Here is a 25,281-nt window from a genome sequence, read left to right as displayed (position 1 = left end):
CTGAGATAGTGACATCTTTGACTTCTGTTGTTTCTGTTCCATACAGAAAAGTATCTAAAATATTATGTTGAAAATTACCTTCAGGCTATGTTTATAAGGTGCATAGGAAACATAAAATATTTTAATGTTTAGACTTGGGTCCAATCTCCAAGATATCTCATTATATATACACACACACCTATTCCAAAATGGGAAAAAAATTCTAAACTATTTCTGGTCCCAAGCATTTTGGATAAAGGAGACTCAAACTGTATAGAAATAATCCAGGAAACTAGGTTTACCTTCCAAGAATTCAAATCAGCCTAAAGCAACAGGCTCCTGCTCTCTTTGTAGGCTTGAAAGAACAGAGGTTATTTAAACTATCTCCCCTTCAACGATCCTCCTGCCCTTCTCATCCCAAGCCATTCAAAGACATACACAGACACATACAACAAGGAATCCAGAAGCACCAGTTTGGGATTTAATTAACCAACCTGGGGAAGAAAAGGGCATCAGACAAGTGCGTCGCACCCTCCTTGTTGCACCTTTCCAATCAATTACAGAAGGAGGAAAGGGAGCCAGAAGTGGGAAGGGAGCAGATACAGGTATAGAAAAGAGCAGTACAGTAAAAACAAGGGGAGCTGTGGATAAGAAGGAAGGGCAGGAGAGGAGAGAGAAGTCACTTTTAAAATCACAATCTCAAACCTTTTATAAATGTACAAAAACCTTTTCCCCCGCCTGCCTGGGGCAGAATATATAAATATTTACACTGCCTCATGAGGGGAGGCAACACAAGATACAGCCCCCCTCCCCTGAAAGCAGCCTTCCCATTAGTTCATGGAGGGAGAAGAGCACACCCCAGAGTCATCATTTCAGCCCAGCAGGAATACTGGAAGCAGACACCATATCCCTTGACAGGACACCCAAATCCACAGAGGCAGAAAGAGGGATCTTTTGCAGAAATCAAGAACACAGACTGAGGGGCTCCCACAACTAGCAACACCCCAAAGAGACCCTATCATCCTAAGCCTCAACCTGAGGCTAGAAAACTCAATGCTAATGGAGTCTAGAGTCTTTCTGGAGTGGCAGCAGCAGAAGCATCACATCCCTACCTCAGTCTAAGGTGGCAGGCAGCTACGCTTCTATCCCCACTAAGGTGAAGGGGAGCCTAGATATCCGCCCAGGGTTCACGCTGACCCTGTCTGTCAGTCCGCCAGAGTCAAGGGAAGCTGTTCAGTACAAGCGCTCACGTGCCAAGACCCCCCTGCAGCCCCATTATCTGGAGTCCCGGTCCTTGTAGGCAGCTGCCAATTCTCGGATGTCAGGGGCACGGCGAGGAGAACAGGGCCGAGCATTGGAAGCTGGGATCAAAGGTGGGGGAGCACTCAGCAGACCCACAGCCGCTGCCGCTGCCGAAGGAGTGGCTTTGGCCAGCAGCCCATTTTGGTGGCGGGGATAGGCCATGAGGCCAGGGTGGGGGGGTGGGGCCAGACCATATAACCGGGCCCGTTCATAGTCCTCAGCAGCTGTGGCGGCAGGCGACGGAGCCTCCAGGTACAGGGGCTGGCGCTGCAGTGAGTGCAACTCCAGCCGCCGGTGGTAGGGCTCACGCCAAGCTTCAAGTGCAGCATAGGAGGCAGCTGAAGGCGGGGCAGCCACCAGGAATGGTGAAACACTTCCACCAGTCCCGGCCTGGGGCCGTTCAAACACAGCCAGTGTTCCCAAGGGATGGGAGACATGCAGGGTGCTGTGGTAGGGTGCTCCCGTGCGTAGTGCTCCCTCGAACCCAGTCAACTCTGGCTCTTCTTTGACCTTCACTTCCTTCTTTAGAGGCAGCTCTGGGTAAGGTGAGCGGGAAGCATGCCCTGAACTTGCTGGGCTTCCATAGCGATGCTCACGTTCCACTGGCACATGGGGACGACCTGTGGGCTCCTCGTGGGCCAGTGCAGTATTCTTTGGGGTGGGAGTAGCTGGAGAAGCACGCAGGGGATGGCGGGAGAAGAGGGCATCTCTGAAACACACATAGACACAAAATACATGCAGGGGGTCAGTTTTTCAGAAACTACTGTCAACTACTCTCCACCACCCAAACTAAATCTCAGCTATCATGCAATGGAGATTGCCTCATTCTTCTCTTAATCCAGTCCTTGCTCCCCACCATACTGCTGCTTCTCTATTTCCTCTTTAGCCATAATCTCCTCTGAACCTTAATCTCCCTCAGAAAGCCCCTTTATTCTGTATGATCCCGAATATGCCCATATGACTACTTTCTCTTCTTGTATCTAAATCCCTTCACACTCCTCCCTGCCAGAAAGAGCCTTGGAAGTTCCTGCGTTGCACTGCACTGAAGCTTAAAACCAAAGCTTGGAAAAGTTACTTTTTTGGGATATCCAGCCAATAGTTATGCTTGCCTGGAAATTTTGACTCCAAAAATTTACTTTTTCCAAGTTCTGATTAAAACATGAATAAATAAACTCTTCAAGGATGGATGGACTCTCTTCCATGCCCAAAACCTCATCCATCACCTCCATGTATCTCACCTGTCCTTTTCATCCTTGATCACTGGCCCATCTGGCTTTTCACCCTCCTTGTCATGCGGGGCACCTCCACGCTCAGTCCCATCTCCAGTGCCACCTTTGGGCCAGGCTGGGGCAGTGGGGAAGGAAGGGGGCGTGCGGTGGAGGCGGTTCCAGGCCTCATGGGGGCTAGGGAAGGGTGGAGCTCCAGGGCTGTCCTTTTGCCCAAAGACAGTGCTTGAATCTGAGAGGGTGGAGCAGAAAGATCAGATCCAGTCCAGTAGAGTGCAAGCACAACCTGCCAAACCCCTAGTCTTAATGGTGGTGTATATTGTCTGCAAGACTAGCAGATACAGAAACAACAAGGATCCTACTTTGGGATAAGGGCACCAAGGAATATCACACCATTTGGAAAAGACCCATGGTACAGTCCACTTAGTCTGTAGTATGTAAAATACTGGTGATTATGAATGCTGGGGAAGAGAGGGGTGTCACAAATTTGAATGATCGCTTGTGGCAGTAACTTTATGCAGATGCGAAGTCTGTAAATCAGGGAGAGAGGGGTATTGTTTATATGTTAAGTACTATTTTCTCTCCATCTCTTCACTATCATTTCTGCTGTGTAGGGTCCCAAAAAAACCTTATAATTCCTTTTTCTGAACGTGTAGATGACTCACAGCAGATAATGTTGTTAATAGAGAAACACAAAGCCTGATCTGGGCCTTAAAAGAATAGCCAAAATGACTGAAAAAATGGGGAAAATGTTTGGAAGCCATGATTCCAGCAATAGTTCAGTTCCCAACTCTAAAATAGGGGATGAGAGCTTAAGGTCCTCCAGATCCTGATGGCTGGCAACTCCCATCCATCCTTGCCATTGGCTATGTTGATTAAACAAGCTTCATTTATATACTGCTTCATACCGCCTAAGCAGTGTCTAAGCGGTTTACAACTGTAAGCTAATTTGCCCCCAACAATCTGGGTATTCATTTTAGCGACCTTGGAAGGATGCACGCCTGAATCAAGCTTGAACCCTTTTTCTGGTCTTGAACTCGCAACCTTGTGGTTTTGATTGAGTGGCTGCAGTACAGGCATTTAACCACTGTGCCACCAGGGCTCCTCACAATTAGGGTTAGGGTTGGTGTGGACTTCAATCCAACTATATGTCATGCACCCTTGTTCTATGACAGACTACAGTAGGAAGAGGATCTTGATGTTTTGAACCTCAATTCCCTGAAACTCCAGCCAGCATGATCAATAGCCAATGAGCTTGGGATCTGCAAGCCCAAATATCTGGATAACCGAAAGTTAAACAACTACTTCCCTCACTGTTCAGAGTTTTTTACACCCCTTACCCCAATAATACTCACTGAAGGATGGATTCCCCAGGCCTCCAAAAGCGCCATTGGAGAGTGCCCCCAGGGAGGCAAAGCTGGGGGGCCTGCTGAAGGGATCTGGTGGGGGAAAGCAAGCAGAGGGATGAGTAATGGAACAGAAGCATCTTGCTCCTTTTCCATATGCCCCATGGCTCTAGTACTGCTCTTACCAATGTGTGGGCTGGGACCGAGGAAAGAGCCATGAGGGGTGCCGGCAGGACCAAAGGATGCCCCACTGCCAGGGTGGAGACCACCTGCAAGACAAAAAGAGGGGAAGAGTTCATGACCTGCTTGGCAGAGGGGACAAAAAGGTGTATCCCATAGCCAAAGGACACTGGGCTAACAAAACAACTACTTCAAGCATAAAAGTCCTCACCACTATTATTGAATGACTATAGCACACAAACTGCTTTAGTATCTTAACTGGTTTCACTCTGCGTTTGGAAAAGGTTTAGACTTTTAGATAACAACTTAATTCTTGGAAGAGGGTGTCAAAAGAGCTGTAATGCAAATAAGTAACTTCTCCATTTTCTAGTTATACCCAAGAACCAAAAGCAAGCAAACAAAAGCCCTAGAAACATCTAATAAAACCTTGTTTGAATGAGACACAAGAGTCCTGGGATGTAAAAAGAAAAGTTTTATTTCAGAAATAAGCCCAGTGTGATTTGACCAAGAAATACTTACAGTGGAGCCTTGGTATCCACTGGGGCTTGGTTCCAGGACCCCTCATGGATACCAAAAACCAATGGATGTTCAAGTCCTATTAAATACAGTGACATAGTAAAATGGTGCCCCTTGTATAAAATGGCAAAATCAAGGTTTTCTTTTTGGAGTGTATATATATATATATATATTTTTTTTTTTTTTTGAAAAAGAGAGAGAGAGAATATTTTCAAACCATGGATGGTTAAATCCATGAATAAAGACTCTGTAAATATTGAGTGTTGACCTTCTACAGAGTCCTTTTTTAAAATAAAGGGACAATACATATACATGAGTACAGTGGACCCTTGTTATCTGCTAGGATTTGGTTCCAGGTACCGTTATGGATACCAAAATATGTAGATGCTCATGTCCCAATAAATACAATGGTTTAGTAAAATGCTGTCCTTTATATAACATAGGAAAACCAAATTTTGCTTTTTGGAATTTATGTATTTTTAAAATATTTTCAAGCCGTGGATGGTTGGATCCATGGATAAAGAGGGCTGACTATAATTTTAATCATGACATGAAGTGAACAAGTACAAAAGTTGCCTGTGAATACAAGCAGCAGGTTAGCTTATACAACAAATATGAAGTATAAAAATTAATCAATTGGATTAAGTTAAAATGTAAACATATAAAACAGAAAGTTCTATATATTACTAAACCATTTAAATTCATCCTGAAAGAATTGTACAAGGATGTGTCTGCAAATCTCAAAATTATAATACTTCATTTTTATTTTGATAACTGGTAGTAAGCATTTGGAAGATATGGGGACATGCCTTTGTAAAATCTAAGTAATTTATTAAAATGTTTATATATTTTATGGTGATGTATTTTTGTTGTTGTGTGCCTTCAAGTCGTTTCTGACTTATGGTGATCCTAAGGCATACCTATCATAGGATTATCTTGGCAAGTTTGTTCAGAGGAGGTTTGCCATTGCCATCCTGAGGCTGAGACAGTATGACTTGCCTAAGGTCACCCAGTGGGTATGTATATTTACCTACAAATTGACACAAGACTATACACAGCCAGCTTTGGTACTTATTCAGTTCATGTCTTTGTTACTAATGTAATACCACTGAGCTTATTTTTGGAATAAAACCTTCAACATTGTGAGAGTTAGTTTCTCCTTTACATCAGACTTTGCTCAATAACCACCACATAAATTAAGGACATAATTATTCACATTCTACAAACAAAACCTCTCTTGAAATATTATGCAGGAGTAAGAACTTGATGGAGCTTCCAAGAAAGCTCCTTGCTATTCTAGGTATGACTCTAAGAAAGCAAAGGCCATAGAAGGGAATTGTGCAATGCTTTTTAGGAGGGTTGGGAAAAAGAGAAGGTGGGATAGCCCAGTGTTTTAACCCTCAGGATGAACAAAGAGCACTGACCAGAGGCCGTGAAGAGAGTTGCAGGGCGTGCCAATTCCTGGCTATGGGGCAAACCACCAAAAGCCCCAGTCCCAGGCAAGCCAGCAAGGAGGTCATTCCGGAAATCCAATTTGTGGGGGTCACCTTGCATCAACTATGAAGAAATAAAAATAACCCAATGAGCAACAAATCTAGCATCATTCTACCACATCAGCCTCTGTCTGTTGTTATTCTTTTGCTTTTGGCAGGGACTCCTCCTGCTCAGCATCACCCCACTTTTGGGGGTTCCAGTTTCCCAGCCTCCTAACCCAGACTCACAGACCCCAACTTTGATCCAGGGTCCAGCACAGGCATCAGAAGAGCAGAAGGGGAGAGGCCTCTCCCGTTGCTTGCAGCGACCCTCTGACAGCCAGCAGCAGGAGCTGCGCCACACCCCATCACTGTACGCAGGTGGAGGGGGGAGGCAGCGCAGGCCCACCCTACCTTCATCTTCTCCTGGTGCCGCAGGATCATATATGCCACACGGACGTGCATAGCGCACCACTTCCCAGGCTTCTGCGAGAGAGGGGGTAACTGTCAGCTCTGAACGTTACGTCTCTGATGGGCCAGGCACATGTTGCCCTACATCCTGACTATAATCACTCCCCCTGCCCCTGAGCCCACTGTCTCTTTTGACTCCCCACCCCCGCCATGCCTACTGGGTTAGCCACCACTAGTTCCTAGCACCCCACATTATCCAGCCCACTGTGCTGCAGCCAGGAGGGGTCCCCGGCTTACTTACTCTCAGTGTTGGTCGGAAGGGATCTGTGAGCTGCAAGGAAACACAAACACCAGCTAAAGATTAACAAGTCTTTCTTCTGGATGCCACCCTCCCCCCTTTAAACACATTGCCAACTCACCTGAGCCCCTTTCTGGGTCAAGGTGGGTGGGACAGCGCCTAGGCGGGATGGCAGGTCAGGGTTAGTGCTCTGGGAAAGAAAGAGTAGGTCAGGAAGCAGGAGCACCACCGACTGTTCCTCCCCTCTCCTCTCTGCCCTTAGATGCCACTTTCAGGATAGGCAGAACCCTGAAGTCCTCCTTCCAATGGTAGAGGCCCTAGAATCTGCTCTTCCACCCAAATCTTTGCTATTTTCCCCACAGATTCACCGCTCCCCACCCGAATGCCAAGGAGCTTTAACTCCTAGCCTCCTTTTTCTAACCAACTAGATTACTGGCCACCTCAGATGTGAGAATGCCACTGAGTGCAAGTCACATCCATACAAGATAGAGCTCAGAAATATTACGTCTTTGGACTACAACCACCAGAACCTACCAGCTAGCACTGACATTAACCTGGTGCAATTCTGGAAGTCCTAGTCCAAATTTTTCAAAATTTTCTGATCTCTGCAAACACACACACTTTACCTAAACCACCAGAGGGCTTATCTATAAGGCCCTGCTACCTCCTTAGACCTGGGGTGAACTGAAGAGTCCAGACTCCTGCTCTCTTGTTCTCATGTTCATGCCCACTTGGCCTCACCCATTTGTAGTCACTATGGCTCCCTGCATCACATCCCAAACTCTACCCCACCCACATACAGAGATCCCATGAGTCTTGCCATTCATCCCTCCCTGCTGGAAATTTACTAAACCCATTACTGTTAACAAGTTGGGAATAAAACCTGGGAGCCCTGAACTCTGAATCTTCCCACCACTTCTGAAAAAGCCCCATTTGTCTACTATGTCTGGAGGGTTCACCTTAGGTTGGAACGCCCCCTGCAGGGAGCCAAAAGTCACAGCGGGAGGCAGGACTGGGGAGATCCCCGACACGGTTGGGGGGAATGCGGCATAAAACTGGAAGAAGAAGAGAAAGCAATGGAAGTGCCACCCAGAGAAACTGAGGCAGGGGAGAGGGGGGTCTGCTCTTTCCTCAGGACGTGCAGCTCTGCAACTTCCCCTGGGCCCCCCTGCCAAAAGGCCAGCCCCCTGGGCACTCCCTACTCCAAGAAAGCTGCACTTACATTATGCCTCAGAAGCCCATCCATCTTGCCAGAGTATTTCTCAAACTGCAAAAAGATAACACAGGTGGAAATTGAAAATGGGGTAAGAAAGAGAAAAAAAGTAAAATATAAAATCTAAATTCTGACCCTGAAGGATGAGTCTACTACCAGGGGCTGTGAAATACAGGCACATAGCTGAGAACCACACTCACCACAGCTGAACTGGGTGTGGGCACCATTCCTGGGGGGAAAGGGGTGAAGTGCTGGTGGGTGTGCTGATGGGTGTGCTGGTGCTGATGGTTGTGTTGGTGGAACTGGAAGGCCAAGGGGCGGATGGTGGCAGCCCCCATGTCGGCTCCGCTCTGCACTGTGAGGAATCGGGAGCTCAGGTCTTGGCGGATTAATTCTTGCTCTGGAGAGGTAGAAAAACAAGATATCTAAAAGCATGCTGCTGAGGAGAGAAAGGGAGAGGCAGAAGAATAAGACATCTAAAAGCATGTTGCTGAGAAAAAAAAGAAAGATCTGAAAAGATTTTACCTCCTTCCCATCACAATTCCCTACAGTTGCAGTTGTCTATTCTCCCATAATCTCCCATAATCCTGTCCAGAGTCTGGAAACATTAATTCTGGACTACAAGTCCCATAAGCCCAAAACAGTATGGACACAAACTGGGAGTTGTAGTTTATAAAAGCAGTTTTCCCAAGCTCTTGAGTACTTGCCGTACATTAATTCCCAATTGGTACACACACACCAAAGCAGACCAAATTCCCTCTTTTGCCATGGCTTCCCCCCCCCTTTTTTTTTTTGTCGACACTCTACACTATCCAGAATAATCCCATTCAGCCCTCCACATATCCTCCCTGACAGTCATTTACTTCAACATCTGACCAAAAGCTGCTCTCCTTCCATCTAGAGAACTGGAAATTTAAAACCTCCAAAACTCAGTCCTCTCATGACTCAAAGAACAGCACCACCACACAAACTGCATTATGCCTTGTAACTGGAAAAGTCACTTGTTGGATGACATCTTTGGCAAGCCGCCAGCCTGCCTGGGCACTGGCCATGCTGGGTGGAGCATTCTGGGAACTTTGCCCCAACTTTTTCCAAGCTCTGATCTTGACCCTATCACAACATTCACATGTGATACAGGAACACGTCCAACAATCATCCCCAGTCACATAGAGCATGAATATGTTGCTAAGTACAGTTTATATTTATTTTTGCCCACTTGTTCATTTTAAAAACTGCCTGTGTACATCCATTCATACAAATATGCACGCGGATATACTCTGCAGACGTATAGGAGCCTTATGTCTGTGAGAATAAATGGCCCTATTTTCACACACCCTTGCAAATCTTCCCAAAGATTTTATCATACCCAGCGACACCCCTCCAGCTGAGTTCTTCTTACCAGATATAGCAGCAGCTGCAGCTGGGTGCCCAGCGACTTGAAGCAGCGGGGGTGGTGGTGGAAGGCCGGGCGAGGGGGTGAACATGCCTTGGTGGTGGTGGGAAGGAGGCCGAAGAGTGGATGGAAAGGCATGGGGAGGCAGGGCCAGTGAGGGGGTAGAGGGTCGGTGAGGGAGCTGAGAGGAAGAGGGGGAGCAGGAAGGCAGGATGGGCTTGGGGTGAGCTGCACCACGGCTGCACCTAAAAAAGGGAGAGAAAATAATTTGGAAGGTAGTAGTTAGGTGAAGAGAATGGCACGATGGAAGCCAGAAAGCCCTGCATTTCAATGTGAGAAGAGCAGGTTCAAATCCAACAACAGATTTAACTGCTACTAGGCCTGTATTACAACACTCATTCAACATCAAGTCTCTAATTAGCAGAAAGGGAACAACAACAGGCCTCACTATGTCTACAAGCCAGAAAAGAAATCTAAAGAATCCCTAATTCATAATAAACTTATTGAAACAATTACTTGTCACAGTTGTTTCAAGAATTAGACTTAAATTGAAACATACAGTTGTCCCTCCATTTTTGCAAGGGATCCGTTCCAGACTCCATCACAAAAATGGAAATTCGCAAATATTCAAGCCCCAAATATTCATGGCATGCATGGCCATGTGTGCGCCATGGGCATGCATGCCATTTTACCCACTCACCCCCCGGCTTGCCAGTCCACGAAGGACTGAGACAGCAGACTCAAAGTCCGTGAAAATGGAGGGATGACGGTATTTTCATTTTAACAATGCCAGCTTTCTGGCAATTATTGTATATAATCGACTATAAGTCAACCTCATGTATAAGTCGAGGGCAAGTTTTGGGGTCAAAATTATGGATTCTGACATGACCCGTGCATAGGTCAAGTGTAAAACTTGGAGGCTCCTTCATTGTGTGTATGCCAGCGGCAAGAGGGAAGCAGCAATCAATACAAGGCCTTCATTCCCAGACAGCAAAGCCTGCAGGTGGGAGAGGTACTTTTAAACAAACAGCAATTAATCAATCACCAAGGACTATCTGCTTGGCTCAGGACAGAAAGAAACTGCATGGAGATATCTGAAGGAGCTGCTATCACATTACCATACTGACCCATAAATAAGTCAATCTAGGATTTTGGAGTCAGTTTTTGGGCATACATTTTTAGACTTATAGCCAAGTATATTCGGTAAGCTTTCTAAGAAACATACCTATAGGAACATTATGGGGGAAAGTTAAGGAACAGAACTCCTTTTACAAAAAGCATATGGGAGAAAAAATCAAGGTAAGAAAAGCAAGAAATAAAGGCCTGTTACAGACTGCCAAAATAAAGCTGCTTCGGGTCTCTTTGGAGGTATGTTATTTAAATGATGCATGGGTCCTTAGAGTCCGGAGGTCGCGTCAAAGCCACACTACATTCCTAAGCACTGAAGTGCAGCTTTGGTGCAGCTTCCTGATTCTTAGGCTGCATGCATCATTTAAACAGCATACCTCCAAAGAGACCCGAAGCAGCTTTATTTTGGCAGTCTGTAACAGGCCAAAACAAAACAAGCAGACAGGTAAAGTACAGCTCAAATGCACAGTGAGTGACAAAATGACTGAGCTGCTCCCTCACTAAATCTAAGCTCAAATCTCGCCTCTGCCATAAACACGTTAGATTCAAGCCTCTCCTTCACTCTTTTATCCAAACAAAGTTCAAGTCCACTTACACCTGCAATATAGTTGCAGTAGTAACCAATTTTTCTGGGTAACTATGTGGACAGGTCAACTCAGGGGTCGGCAACCTCCGGCCTGCGGGCCGGATGCGGCCCGCAGAGGCCTGCCGACTGCCCCCTGGCTGCTGTTGCTGCCGCCGCCGCCGCCCATCACAACTTTTCGCCGCTCTGGGTGCCGCCATTTTGGGCAAAAAAATGGCGGCACCCATAGCGGCCTATGGGCGCCGCCATTTTGCCGCCCAAAATGGTGGCGCCCAGAGCGGCGAAAAGCTGCGATAGGCGGCCGCGGCGGCGGGCCTCTAGAAGGCCCACTGCCGTTGCTGGGGCCCTCCAGGAAGGCTACGACGACGGCAGGGGGCCCTTTGCTGTCGCTGGGGCCCTCCAGTGCTGGCGGCCCCCACCAGCTTTTTTGTCGGTCTCTGACGGGGCCTGGGGCCCCGTCAGGGGCCAGCAAAGATGGGGAGGCCTGGCCCCCGGAGGGTGGAAGCTCCGCCCCCAGCATGTGGCCCCACCCCTGGAGGGTGGAAGCTCCACCCCTGGCATGCGGCCCGGCACCGGAGGGTGGAAGCTCCACACCCCGGCACGTGGCCCCGCCCCGGAGGGTTGAAGCTCCACCCCCGGCTTCAGCCCCCCAATCACCTGAGGGACAGCAACCCGGCCCCCGGCTCAAAAAGGTTGCCTACCCCTGGGTCAACTGCTTTGAAAACTTGTAACTGTTTTATAAATTGCTGGCATTATTAAAAAAAAGAAAAGGAGGGAAAGGAAACTGCTTGAAGGTAGGAGACAGAAGCACTGATGGCTTAAGGGAAGAAGCATGGAAACGTAGAGGAAAGGACAAGGAAAGAAGACTAAAAAGAAAGGAATGGAAGGAAAAATGAAAAAAGAAAACTTGAAGAAGAAACGCCAGGAGGACAGATAGGCAAGAAGTTAAGAATGAGTTCTATGAAGATAGAGTGCTGGAACTCACCCTCCGGTGCTGAGGTCCAGCCCGACAGCGTATGGCGCCTGCGTCTGGCTAGGAAAGGGTGGTACCTTCATGTGCAGCTGGCTCTGGCCGAGGTTGTGGGGAGCTGACCCCCCCTGAGGTGTTGGAGGCAGCTGACCTTTAGGCTGTGGTGTTCCACGAACAGCAGCATTAGGTGTCTGAGCCCGAGTCCTGGCAGGAGGCAGGACAGGAGGACTTGGGGGCAAGGCCTGGGCTGGAACAGGGGCTGCAGCTGCCTGAGAAGGGGATTCCTTGGGCAGGAAAGGCACTAGCAGGGCATCCCGGTCAGCCTCATAATTACGCTCCTGGCTCCGCTCCAGGCCGGAGACTTTCGGGATCACAGAGAGTTTGGCTTCACAGCTCCCGTTTAATGCACCAATGGGTCCCGAGGCTGCCAGAAGAAGCGGGGGAGGAAACAGGGAACCATCAAGATCTAAATGTCTTGTGTTTAGAAGTGGAGACAAAATCCTAACTCAATAACAGACAGCCTGATGGCAAAAGAGGCCATTTTGTCATAGCACAAAGCACTCCAAGCATGCCATTTACTGTACTGAACAATACTAATATTTAATATTCTTTATTGCTGTTACCATCATTATTGCCCTTATAATTTATGAATGAGTATTCCTTGAGGAATGTTTACTACACTCTTAAAATGAAAGATAAAATCTAAAATACAATGGAACCTTACTATTCACAATCATTTCGTTCTGTGTGGCCCGTGCACATAGGAGAAATGTGGACATTCAAGCCCCATATTATTCAGTGGAACAAATGTGCATGCATCAACACACCCACGCCACCACTGAATAATATGGGGTGTGGCAAGCCATAGATGCGCCAGTTCATGGATGGTCAGCACACCAATATGGAGGGTCCAATGTAGTAAAACTGCAATCCTATATCTAGTTTCCTACCAGTAGTCCCCACTGAACTCAATGGGACTTCTCAGCAAACACATACAGGATTGCACCATCCCTTTGTCTTAAACTTGGATGCTACCACCACCATGCCAAATGAACCTTAGAATGTCCCATGATGCACAGAAAAGGAAATCAACTGTAGTTTAGGCTTACAGGAATAGAATACTGCCAATGAACTTGAAAAACATAACAGCCTTGATAATGCTAATTTGAATGTCTGTGATTATGCCCTCAGCTGAACAAAGAAAGCTAAACTACTTGTCTATCAATATCAGAGGCAAGGAATCCCTGTAACTTGCCAAACACTACCATTTCTAACTCCCATCAGTCTCAGCTAGCCTAGCCAGTGAACAGGGATAATACACATGAGTGTACCATCCCCGTCTTACTCTGACTGGAAGTGATTCCTTGGGTTTCAGGCACAAGGAGCACTTTCCCATTCCATCATCTGCTACCTGATCCTCTGAACTAAACAGGCAGAGCAGTCAGTTACATATAACCCCCTTGTTGAAACAGCTTCATTGACTACCAGTTCATTTCTGGGCACAATTCAAAGTGTTGGCCATGACCTATAAAGCCCTATATGGCTTAGGTCCAGACTATTTGAGAGACCATATCTCCTCAGCCAGAGAACTAAGATCTTCAGAAGGCTTTCTTTCGGTCCCGCCAAGATCACAGACTCATTTTGTGAGGCCGTGAGACAGAAGCCTTCTTGGTGGCTGCTCCCACCCTCTGGAATACCCTTCCATAGGAAGCTAGGCTGGCCCCTCCCTGTTTTCTTTTTGTTGGCAAGCCAAGACATTTTTATTTAAGCAGGCATTTGATATATAATTGATATCAGGGTGGTTTTTATGGAACAGGTGGGTTTTAGTTATGTTTTTAAATTCTGTATATTTTTATGTGTTTTTATACTGATGTAGATGATTTTATTTGTTTTACTGAGACTGTTTAATGTTTTAACTGTGAGCCACCTTAGATCCCTCCTGGGAGAAAGGCAGCATATGAATTAAATAAATGAATAAATAAATAAATGTTGAGAACTGAATCTGGGACCCTCTGTAGAAAAAGCACAGGCTCAACCACCAAGCTCAAAATCCTCCGCAACCACATTCAAAGAATCTACAACAGGTAAAAAAAATCAAATTCTGGAGTGGCTAGATTGGCATACAGAATTAAAGGTGCCCATGCATAACGTTTGGAAAAGTGACTTCTTTGGACTGAAACTCCCAGAATCTCACAGCCAGATATTTCAAAAGGTACCATTTACAAGCTTTGCCACTCCCCCACCAACATCTGCTGTTCACCCAGAACTAACCTTTGCTGGTTGAGACAGTGAATGACTGGTCGAGGTCATCAATGGAGGCCTGCAGAAACAAGAAAACAAGGGTTCTGACAATCCCAAAAATATTTCTTCAAAAACATCAATAACTCGTTTAGACACAGACTGAGAAGCTGCACAAAATTGATTAGGGAATGCCCAAACAGAAATGAGACTCAGCAAATTTTAAGACTGGGGTGGGTTTAATGCCTACCTGCTCCTCTGGATCACTTTCTGCATCACACTGCAAAGAGAGAAAAAGAAGAAAGTCAATCGATGCAGCTAACTGGGAATTCTCGCCAATGGGTCACCAGCACCTAATACTAGTCCACAGGAGGCTCTGTATAGTATGTTATGAAAGCAGGAAGCTTGTTGGAGGGTGTTCAGGGAGATTTTTAATGGCACAACAGTAGCTAGGCCATGCTGTGGCCAGTAATAATACATAAATACCAGGGATGAGTAACTATTCAACATTCATCATTATGCATGTAACCATGCCTTGGGGCCTTAAAAGGGAACAGAAGCAAATTTAAATACATTATGCAGACTGATGTTGTTTCAAAGGAGCTTAACCCTATCCACAGAGAAGTAATGGAGCAGATTTTCTGCTTTCTAGCTGTACAACAGACTAGGATTTTCCCTGATCAAGCACTGAAATTTTCCAGATTTCCTAGTTTTTCTGGAGAAGCTACATCACAACAAACATTTCTCCTTCATCTTGAGGAGAAAAGAGGGAAAGGATTTACTACTGGAAGTATAGTAGGCCCTTGGGATCTGCTGAGATTTGTTTGCAGCCCCCCCCCCGCTCGGCTGGGGCTACCAAAATCTATGGGTGGTCAAAATCACATTAAATACAATGGCACAGTAAAATGGTGTTGCTTATATAAAATGGCAAAATCAAGGGTTGCTTTGTGAAATTTATGTTTGTTTTTTAATATTTTCAAGCCATGAATGGTTGAAATTAGCTTACAGTTGTAAACCGCTAGGCAGTATGAAGCGGTATATAAATGAAGCTTGTTTTGCGTGTTTGTTTTGAATCTGTGGATCAGCAGAGGGCCAACTGTAATTGAAATGATGCCCTGTGGAACAGCATGCTGTCAGGACTAGCTGCTTGGGAAAGCAATAGTTATAGGAGATTGGTTGGGGTATGGGTGAAGAATGTACACACACTGCTCACTTACTATATATCCAGTTTCCAAGTAGGATTGGAGAGAAGGCTGGATTTAAAAAAGAAAAAAACAAGGAAAGAGAGAGAGAAAACCACATTAGACACAAATTAGATTACAAGAAGCACATGTGGGGGAGAGGGTGTTTAATATCAAAGATTTAAGTAGAAAAAGCATAAGACACAAAGTACCCCCATTTTTAAAGTGATGTTAAAATCGGTATTGGTAACAAAAAATACTATGCCAGCTTTAGAAACATGAGCTTTATATTCAAAAAATCAGGGATGACTCTGGTTCGTGGCTGGCTGGCATGACATACAATGGTAAATCCTGAACCCTCAGAAATCAACTGCTTCATCCTGATCTACAGATACTCATGTATACATCTAGAAATTTTAGTCAAAAAATCAACCCAAAAACTTGGGTCGTCTTATCCATGAGTCAATATCTACCTTAACCTTTATCAAAGTATGAACCATCCCCTTCTCTGAGTAGAGTGGTGAAAGGCAAGAGCTTAGTCTGTTCCAGGAGAAACTAAAAGAAGCACCAACTACCTCTACTCTCTTTTTTTAATGTCTGAGTGGGAAAATAGTGGTGTGTTTTGGCATTATTTTCCTTTCTTTCATTTTTACATTCTTTATTACATGCTCCAATGTTTTATCTTCAACTTATATATGAGTTGGATCAAAATTTGTAATTTTGGTCCCCAAACCAGTCCTGATTTATACATTAGGTCGACTTATAATCGGGTATATACGGTAAATCAAGAGTGGGCAACTCCAGATGTTACTGAACTGCAATTTTCATCAGTCCTCACTATTAGCTCGGTTGACTGGGGCTAATAGGAACTGTAAGTCAGGAACATCTGGAAGCCACAGACTGCCCACCTCTGCTATAAAGCAGCTATCGCCAACCTAGTAAACCCCAGCTGTCCTGGACTACACACCATGTTCAAGAACAAAGATACTTCAGAAACAAATTACAGTGTGAATTTCTGAAATAATTCAATTCAACCTTTTGTGGCTATTCCCCCCTTCCCAAAATGTAAACACATCTCATCTATGAATTGCTGATATAATAATGCCTGTGTTATCACAGCAATAGTTTTGTAAATGCTCTCTGTTAATAAGGTACATTTCACCGATGGTACTTTCAATTTTTTAGTTCTCACTGACTTACCTGTTTACAGGCATGTACCACCAAACTGTTCATGGATAAATTTATAAAGTGTCTTAAGCCAGTGTTTCTCAGACTATCTGATGTGGATGACCAGCATCTACTTTTTCCCAGTGTGTCAATAGGGAGTGGCAATATATCTGTCCTCACTTGCTACAATTTCTTTCCTGGAATCTCACCACAGACCACCTCTTTGAGTAGCCACTGTCTAAAGTGACCTCAATTATCTATATTGTATTTGCTACAAGGTTACTACTGTCATCATTTTGGAACAATGGGAAATATTTTAAGACAAATCGCTACTGGTTACTTGGCTTACACCAACCACAACTGATGCTCATTAATGTCTAGTTTCCCTCACTTCACCCAAACAAATTGCTTTATCAGATGTCTGTTCTCTGTTCTGACTGGAAAAACCTGCACTGTTACTATGTTGGCTATCCTCTCAAGCTTTGTTTTGTGTGCATCTGATCTTGGACATTACTGCTGACATTCCTTGCAGGACAGAGGGCAGAAGATGAGTGGGCTTCTGCTTTGCAGCCCCTTCTCCAGACTCTTCTTGGTCCACATACTTCCCCACACCTCCATTTCCTTTCTTCCATTTCATTTCCTTATCCCAAGGCCTTACCTCTTCGTGCCGCCTCTTGCTACGCTTTCTCACTGCTCGTTCCCCTCCACAGCTGCGGTTGCGCCCCTTCTCTGAACTCCCATCCTCATCATCTGGCTCAGAGTTGTTTCCCTCACCCCGTTTTCTCTTCCCAGAATGTTTCATTCGAAGCTCTAACCGCTCAGGGGTCTTCAAAGTTGCATCCTTCTGTGGGTGGATGACAAGGTTTGCATCAAATTAACTAGGACAACAGTAGACCAGAGTGGACAACTTCAGCACGTCTCATGGCCAATCATCTACCCAGCACCAACTCAGGGCCACAAAGATTGACAAGATTGCAAAATGACAACTACCACTACCACTGTGGGGAGCATTTGGAAATCCACAAAAACAGTTTTGTTTTGTTTTTCATGTTAAAGGAGGGCTGCGGCTCATTTAAAATATAAACTGCCTGGAGAAGCAATTCGCCTTTTTTAACGCCAAAAAGGTTAATCGGGGAGAGTCAGGGGCCACTAAAATAACCATCAAAGGACAGCATTTTGTTTAGCAGGGCTGGGCAAAGAGCAGCACAGGTTGCAAATGACCCCAAGGTATCTGTGATGTCACTTAAAAGAACTGAAGTGCTAACCTTTGAGAGATATCAAAACACCCCCCCCCAAAAAAAAATCAGAAGGAGGAAGAAATGTATATTGATTATCTATCAATACCAAACTTTTTCTTTACTTTGAAGTCAGATAACAAGATGTTATGGCCTGTTACAGACTGCCAAAATAAAGCTGCTTCGGGTCTCTTTGGAGGTATGCTGTTTAAAGGATGCATGCATCTGAAGAATCCGGAAGCTGCACCAAAGCTGCACTCCAGTGCTTAGGAATGGAGTGTGACTTTGGCGCGACCTCCGGATTCTTAGGACCCATGCATCATTTAAACAGCATACCTCCAAAGAGATCCGAAGCAGCTTTATTTTGGCAGTCTGTAACAGGCCAATATCTGTCAGGATCCACACTTGATCATACTAATGAGTGAACCTATGGAAATCAATGAGACTATTCTAATTAGGCAGTTCAATCAGTTTCCTGCTAATATTCAATGGAAAATTGCTTGTGCATAATAGTCAATGGGAAAAGGAATTAAATGCACTATAGTCAATGGGATAGTCAATATCACATTCAATAGGAAATATCATACAGCAAGCACCTAGTATCTGCTGCAGTTTGGTTCCAGGCTGTCTGTGGAAACTCAAGTCCTATTATGTACAAGGGTGTAGTAAAATGGTATCCTTTATATAAAATGGCAAAATCAAGGCTTGCATTTTGGATTTTTAAAAACATATTTTGAAGCTGTGTATGGCTAAATTCATGGGTATAGAATGAATCCATGGATATGCAGGGCCAACTGTTTTGAAGTCAGTTTAAACATACAGTAGGTCCTTGGTATCCCTTGGGGTTTGATTCCAGGACACACACTTCCCCAACGGACACCAAAATTTGTAGAGGCTCAAGTCCCATTAAATACAATGGTGTAGTAAAATGGTGTCCCTCATATAAAATGGAAAAATTAAGGTTTGTTTTGGGGGATTTTTATCTTTTTAAAATATTTCCAAGGCAAGGATAGTTGAATCCATGGATAAATAATCTATGGATACGGAAGGCCAACTGTATTTAAACATATTTAAGAGCCAGCATGGCAGAGTGGTTTGAGTGAGTCCCTACATTGGGAGAAGATAATAATAATAAATAGAACTACAACTCTGGAGACCAGGATTTGATTCCCCACTTGGCCATGAAACCCGATGTGTGACCTTGGGCAAGTCATATGTTCTCAGCCTCAAGGGAAAGCAATTGCAAACCTCCTCTGAACAAATCTTGCCAAGAAAGCCCCATGATAGGTTCGCCTTAAGGGGTTGCCATAAGTTGAAACCGACTTGAAGGCACACAACAAGATTTATTTATGCATGTATACAAAGTTGATAATAATTAATGAAGTACATATGGGGTCGATTTGTTAATAATGAGTAGGGAGGAGTTTTGTTAATCATTCCATTAATCTTTACAAGTACTAATCAATCATGTATGAAAGGGGAGGGATATTTGTTTGAAATTTAAATAGGAATAAAATAAAATATAAAAGGTAAATGTACACATTGTCTCTCTTCATATCTGTTATATAAAATCTTCTAAACTCAGTCCCCTCCCCTTGAGCCACAGCCTTTGGGCATGGGACCCGCAAGCACTCCAAGATCTGAAAAGTGGCCCCCAGCCCCACAGGAGAGGCCTACTCCTGCTAGAATGACACATTCCTAAGGTCATTCCTGAATGATGCTGTGATGCAGCTGCATTGGCAGGGGTGGGGAGAGTGCGGCCCTTGGGCCACATTCAGCCTGCCAACTCATTCCCTGTCACTCACTCACATGCACACACAGCTGCAAAATGGAAACTCACATCCCCAGAAATTTCTAGGGACATAACTTCCTATTTTAAAGCCACTGAAGTTGAAGAATTAATCTTTGGGAGATATCAAAACATTTTTTTTTCAAAATCAGGAGGAGGAAGAAATTTATACTGATTACCAATTTGTATACTGATTACCTATTTCAACTGTTTACTTTGAATTTAAAAAACAACATGTAATATCTGACAGGATCCACGCTTGGTTGTACTGATGAGTAGACCTACTGAAATCAACCAGACTATTCTAATTAGGACTATAAGTCTAGATCCAGAAATATTCTTGGCATTAATGTATGGATATGGTTGACAATTAAAAAAAAGAAAGAAAATCAAGTGATTGAAGTATATATTCCATTCAGGAAACCTATTCTGGCATATCACTAGTCTTGGAGAGAATTATGTTTTAAATCTGTCTTCAGCTACCACACTTATATAATGGCCTAACCCATAGGCCACTTGTTTCCCTTATCTTCAAGCCATGTTTTTCTCCAGCCTGGTGCCCTCTAGATGTGTTGGGAGTACTACCACCATCAGCCTACCATAAGGCCTTAGAAATAAGGGTAGGATAATAAACATAAAGTATGCAATAATATGGCAGCAATACTTTCAGACACGTACGGTTATTAGTCTCAAAGGTACTACAAAATCTCTCTACATACTGATTCTACAGACTAACACGGCTATATCTTTGAATTCCATCACGCTACATTGTTATAGCACTGTGATCCTACTTTAACTGCTATGGCTGCCTCCTGTGGAATTCTGGGGTTTATAATCTGGTGAGGCACTAGAGCTCTTTGGTTGAGAATCCTAAATGCCCCTCCCTAAACTGCAAATCCCAGGATTCAATGCAATGTTTCCATGCATACAATTCCATACAATGTATTCCAGTAAAAGTGGAACAGCCATGCTATAAAGTATAGTGTGATGTCCTCTTAATAACCAGATAGGTGCAGTGGGGTAGATTGTGAGCGAAGGATAGCACATAGGAAACCTAGATTTAAATCTGTCCCCAGTCAAATCTCCAGTGAGTCCAGTTGTAATCAATGGGCGATCTTGGGCCAGCCAATTCTCTCGGCCTAATCCATCCCATAGATAAAAATGGGGGAGAGCAGAGAGAAAAGAACTACACACACTGCTGATCTCCTTATGCAAGTTTAAAAATGCAACAGATCTTCTGTGCCCAGGCATTAGTCTTTCTTGACTCTGGGATTCTCTCTTTGCTGTTCTCCATTGCACACTGGATTCTTTCAAAGACTGGTGAAGACACCAGGGTCCACGCCCTGCTCCTCACTCAGTCCTGCCAAGCCAGAAAGACAGGTGCAGCCAGTACTGAACTGGTCTACAAGCTCAGCTTAGATTGCTCCTGAGTGAAGCAGAACTTCCTTTTGCTGTTTCAGCAGGTGAAACAGCTGTGCCTTGCATGGCATCCACCCACCACTGTCCAGTGATTTCACACCTGCCAAACCAGACATTAGCTACTGGGTCATATCCCAGCTCTAGATCAAATTCCATTCTATCAGGGACAGGAAACAGATGGCAGTCTCACTCTGGGAAAAGAGGAAATAAAACTCATTGTCCACTGCTTTATCTCTTATGTTACACTACTGTAACCCACATTTTGATCTGATACTATCAGACCAAAACATAAAAGGATGCCTCACACAGAATCAGATCATGGGTCTATTTGGCCAGCACTACCAGAGGTTTAACCCAGATCTTCACCCAAGCCAAGTAGCAGCTTTAGCACTGATACAGGGAAACACACCTGAGTTGATAAAACCCATTCTTGTTATCTTTCAGGAGCAAGAGACTGCTCTGACTCTTCTTACACAGGGCTATCTTTTGTCCCAGAAAGCCAACTTTATCTGCTCCTTTTCTCTCACATGTCAACCACTTTCAACCTTAGAGACTGGGTGCCTTTTTATTTATGCTGATTGACAGTATAAAAGCCAAGGAAGCATCTTCCTCTTTTGGTGACCACCTCTTAGGATGGGAGAACCAGAGGTTTTTATAACCTTGCTCCCTTTGGTACTCCAGTGGATCCTGTATCTAGGCCAAGATGTTTCCATTCCCAGTCTGCCTTTGTCTTTCATTATCTGACTTGAACACCAACAGCTTTAAATCTTCTCCCTTCACAGGGCTTTCAGTTGTTTCCCAAGACAACAAGCAGTGTTATGCCTGTTCAACATGCCTATCTGCTTTACCAGATCCCCCAAACCACAGATGCTGAATATTTGGGCCTCCAGATGTTGTTGTATGGCAACTCCCACCATCCCTCACCATTAGCTTTACTGGTTAGGGCTAATGGAAGCTGTAGTGAAACTGCATCTGGAGGGGAACATTTGGCCTCTGCACACACCACCATTCATTGCTATTTCTTGACTTCTTGGTCCTATGGTTTCAGAAAAACTACTACATTAAAGTGTAATGTTGTTTGTTGCTGTTGTTGTGTGCCTTCAAGTTGTTTCCAATGAATGGCGTCCCTAAAGTGAAGCTGTCAAGGGGTTTTCTTGGCATGTTTCTTCAGAGGAGGTTTGCCATTATCCTCCGAGAGCGAGAAAGTGTGACTTGCCCAAGGTCACCCAGTGGTTTCCGTGGCTGAGCTAGGATTCGAACCTTGGTCTCCAGTGTCACAGTCCAACACTCAATCCACTCAATCCACCATCAAAAGGCTTCATTCCCACTAACCAATGTACTTGGGTATAGCTCACTTTCTCCTGTGGAGCCTGGGGAAATTTATCTGTTCTCTGCACTCAACTTTAAGCTACAAAAATGACTGAATCTATCTCTCCCTCCTTGTTACATCACAGTGCTGAAGAACCCTAAAATCAAAAGCTTCCTCAACTCAATCTCCAGACTGTGTGGTGACTCTATGCTGCCAGAGAGCAAGGTAGCTGCCTCACCTCAAGTGCCTCAAGGCTGACAAAGCTGGCAATGGCAAAGCCATCGATGAGATCCTCCTCCTCCTCCTCTTCCTCCTCCTCCTCACGGCTGCAGGACGATCCGGAGGCTCTCTTTGGCCGGCGGATGGGCCGTCGCCGGCGGCGCTGCTGCTGGATGGGGCGTCCTTTGCCGGGGGCCACGGGGGCAGGCGGGGAGGGCCCTTCGCTGTCCGACCCCGAAGACGAAGATGACAAGACGCCCCGGTGGGAAGCGTCCCCAGTCCGACCTCCCCGGCGGCGGGTGCAGCGGCTCTCACGGTCCCGCCGTGAGCAACGACGTTTCCTCCGCGTCCGGCTACTGCTGCCTCCTCCGCCGCTCCAGCATGGGGCAGGGGCTGTCGCCGTTCCTTCCATGGCACCTCTTTTGGGGCACAAAGAGTGGGTCGTTTTTGGTCCGGTGGATGCTGCAGACGCGCGAGGGAAGGGGGTGCGCCCTTCACCCTTCGCCAGCCAGTTGCATCGCAGCTGCTCTGAACCCGGCCCTTGCTCTTTTGCGAACACCAGCGAGAGAAGCCCCAGGGGCTGGGAAATTGAAAAAGGCTTTTTCCCTAAGAGAAGCCCTTGGCCTCTGCTTCTGGACGCTGTCAGCCTCTCTCTCCAACAGTTCGATTTAGAGCCCTCTTTGCTTTGGAAGAGCCCTCTTTCAACCCAGTTTAATTCCCTCTGAGGGGAAGCGAGGGCAGCAGAGTCTTGCTTAGCTGCGTCTACGTCTCCCTCTTCACAGAGAAGGCCATTAAATTAAAATAAAGAAGAATTAAATACTTTCGATGCAAAACTCTAAAGATGAAAAGGAACGGAAGCGGTCCAATCGGTCGGATTTAGAGGGAGAGCCAGAGAGCTCTTCTTTGGAGCTGGGCTTCCCTTTGCCTCCCGGAGGGAAGGCCTGCCAGACAAGGGGGTTTTACATCTCTCGGCCTGGAGGGATGGAGGCGCCTTTGAACGGCCAAAGCCAGGCAAGAAAGGCCCCTGTCAAGAGAACCTCTCGGGGCTGCGTGGCTGGAAGCAAGCTCCTGGTTTAAGTGCCTGGTTGCTCCAAGTGGCTTCTTCCTTCTGCGAAGCCCTCAGGGCTTTCTTGCGGGGCTGAGGAGGCCTCCTGAAGCCATTGCACAGCCTCCCCTTTAAGACTGCAGATGCCACTTCTCCTGCCAACAATGGCCAATGGCTTCCGCTCAGAGGGCAGCCGCTTCCTCCCTTTCCAGGAGGAGGAGGAAGAGGGCGACGGCGACGGCGACGGCGACGACGAAGGCTCCCTCGGGGCCGCTTCCTCTCTCGCCAGTCTCTCCAATGGCTTTGTTGCTCCAGAAGGAAAAGGGCTCCTCTCCTTGGATCCTTGGCTTTCAGGGTGTGACCTTGCCTTTAAGAACCCAGCTCTCTCAACGCCTCATCCTTTTTCCCTTTAAATCCTCTCCTTTAAGAGACCGCCATTTAAAGTCCGCCACACATTTCCTGCCAAGGCATGGCCTCCCCTTTAAACTCTAGAGCAGTCTTCCTTCGCCCACAAATTTATTCTATCCAAGCCCCTTTTATTTATTGCCTCCTTGTGTCAGCTCGGCCTCCCTTCCCTTTAAGTCCTCCGAATTTCATCCCTCCCTTTCCGCCACAATGAAGGCCTTGACGAGAACTTCCCCTTTAAGAGGGCCGAGCTCCCTTTAAAGCCATTGACAGGAGCTGCTGGAAGGAGGGCGCTTTGTTGTCCTCCGGCGGAAAGTGTCCCCCTCCCCGTTCCGAACCGCCCCCTCCCCGCAGCTGTACCTTTAAGAGCGCAGGCCGTTGAGGGCGATGTGAGTGGCGCTTTCCACTAACCCCCCTCGCTCTTTTCCCCCACTCGCCCTCTAGCGCTGATTGGTCGCCGAGGCTGTCGATCACCGCTCTCCCCCCAACTGATTGGCCGAAAGGTAGAAGGGGGAGGGGTGTCTGGCTCGGTCCACTGGCGGAGGAGGGGGGCGCGTCCTTTGCCTCCCCAGGGAGGGGGGGGTTCGCCTTGCTCGCGTCGTCCTTGGCGCCCCCTCCTCCCCGCCTCGCCTTTGATCGCTGCCCCCGACTCTTTCTCTCCTTCTCTCTCCCTATCTCTCTCTCTCTCTGCCGGATCCCCTTCCACTCTGCGCACGGCACGCAACCCCGCCTACAGCGTCAGATCCCTCCGCCGTCGCCTCTCGCGAGGATGGAAGCAAGATAATCCCTCCGCCGGAAGAGGAGGGGAATATAGTCCCTCCAACTCGCTTAGTTTCAGAGGGAAAAGGAGCGAGCGAAGAGGAGGAGGGCGCTCTTCTTCTTCCTCCGACAGGGTCACTTCCGCCCTGGTTTGGGTGACGTCACGGCGGCGTCACGGCAATGATGTCATGGAGCCCCGCGGGGCGATGACGCAGCGCCCCCTCGCGGCCTCTCCCTTGTACTCGGTTTTTTGAGCGGCTTCGTCAGCTGTGTAACAAGAGGGCCACGTGACGTCACGGCGCGGTGACGTCACACTTGCGACAACATGGAAACGCTGAGTTCTGTCAGTCGGTGCCTCATGAACCATAAGAACCACCATTTTGGACTCAAAAAGCATGTTTTGGCACGGCTTTAACTTGTTGTCTGGCTCTTTGCTATGGAATTCTGGGAGTTGGAGTTTGTTGTGGGCCCAACTCCCAGAATTCCATAGCAAAGCGT

The 25,281-nt window shown here is 46.3% G+C and overlaps 1 protein-coding gene across 4 annotated transcripts; it reads right to left on the bottom strand.

Annotated features, from left to right (window-relative positions):
• Positions 1 to 438: 438 nt before the first annotated feature.
• FBRS (fibrosin) lies at positions 439 to 24,913 on the bottom strand. Of its 4 annotated transcripts, none has more exons than XM_089480385.1 (18): positions 22,594 to 24,913; positions 17,262 to 17,447; positions 15,473 to 15,508; positions 14,506 to 14,535; positions 14,289 to 14,337; positions 12,033 to 12,441; positions 9,343 to 9,581; positions 8,144 to 8,343; positions 7,953 to 7,997; positions 7,690 to 7,785; positions 6,852 to 6,920; positions 6,734 to 6,763; positions 6,271 to 6,507; positions 5,974 to 6,106; positions 4,039 to 4,122; positions 3,863 to 3,946; positions 2,520 to 2,739; positions 439 to 1,990 (listed from the first exon to the last, which is right to left on the bottom strand). In XM_089480385.1, exons 1-18 carry the CDS (start codon positions 22,984 to 22,986, stop codon positions 1,255 to 1,257), a joined length of 3,276 nt encoding a protein of 1,091 aa, XP_089336511.1. In that variant the 5' UTR covers positions 22,987 to 24,913; the 3' UTR covers positions 439 to 1,254. The 4 variants fall into 4 exon arrangements, with proteins under 4 accessions (XP_089336511.1, XP_089336513.1, XP_089336512.1 ...); XM_089480387.1 differs by having other exon boundaries at positions 6,436 to 6,507; positions 22,594 to 24,912; XM_089480386.1 differs by lacking the exon at positions 7,690 to 7,785.
• Positions 24,914 to 25,281: the final 368 nt, after the last annotated feature.

The sequence above is a fragment of the Sceloporus occidentalis genome, unplaced genomic scaffold (assembly GCF_023333645.1).
Source record: "Sceloporus occidentalis isolate IW3139 unplaced genomic scaffold, rSceOcc1.0.p SCAF_14, whole genome shotgun sequence".
In the NCBI taxonomy this organism is placed as follows: Eukaryota; Metazoa; Chordata; class Lepidosauria; order Squamata; family Phrynosomatidae; genus Sceloporus; species Sceloporus occidentalis.
This window is presented reverse-complemented; position numbering and strand designations above follow the sequence as displayed.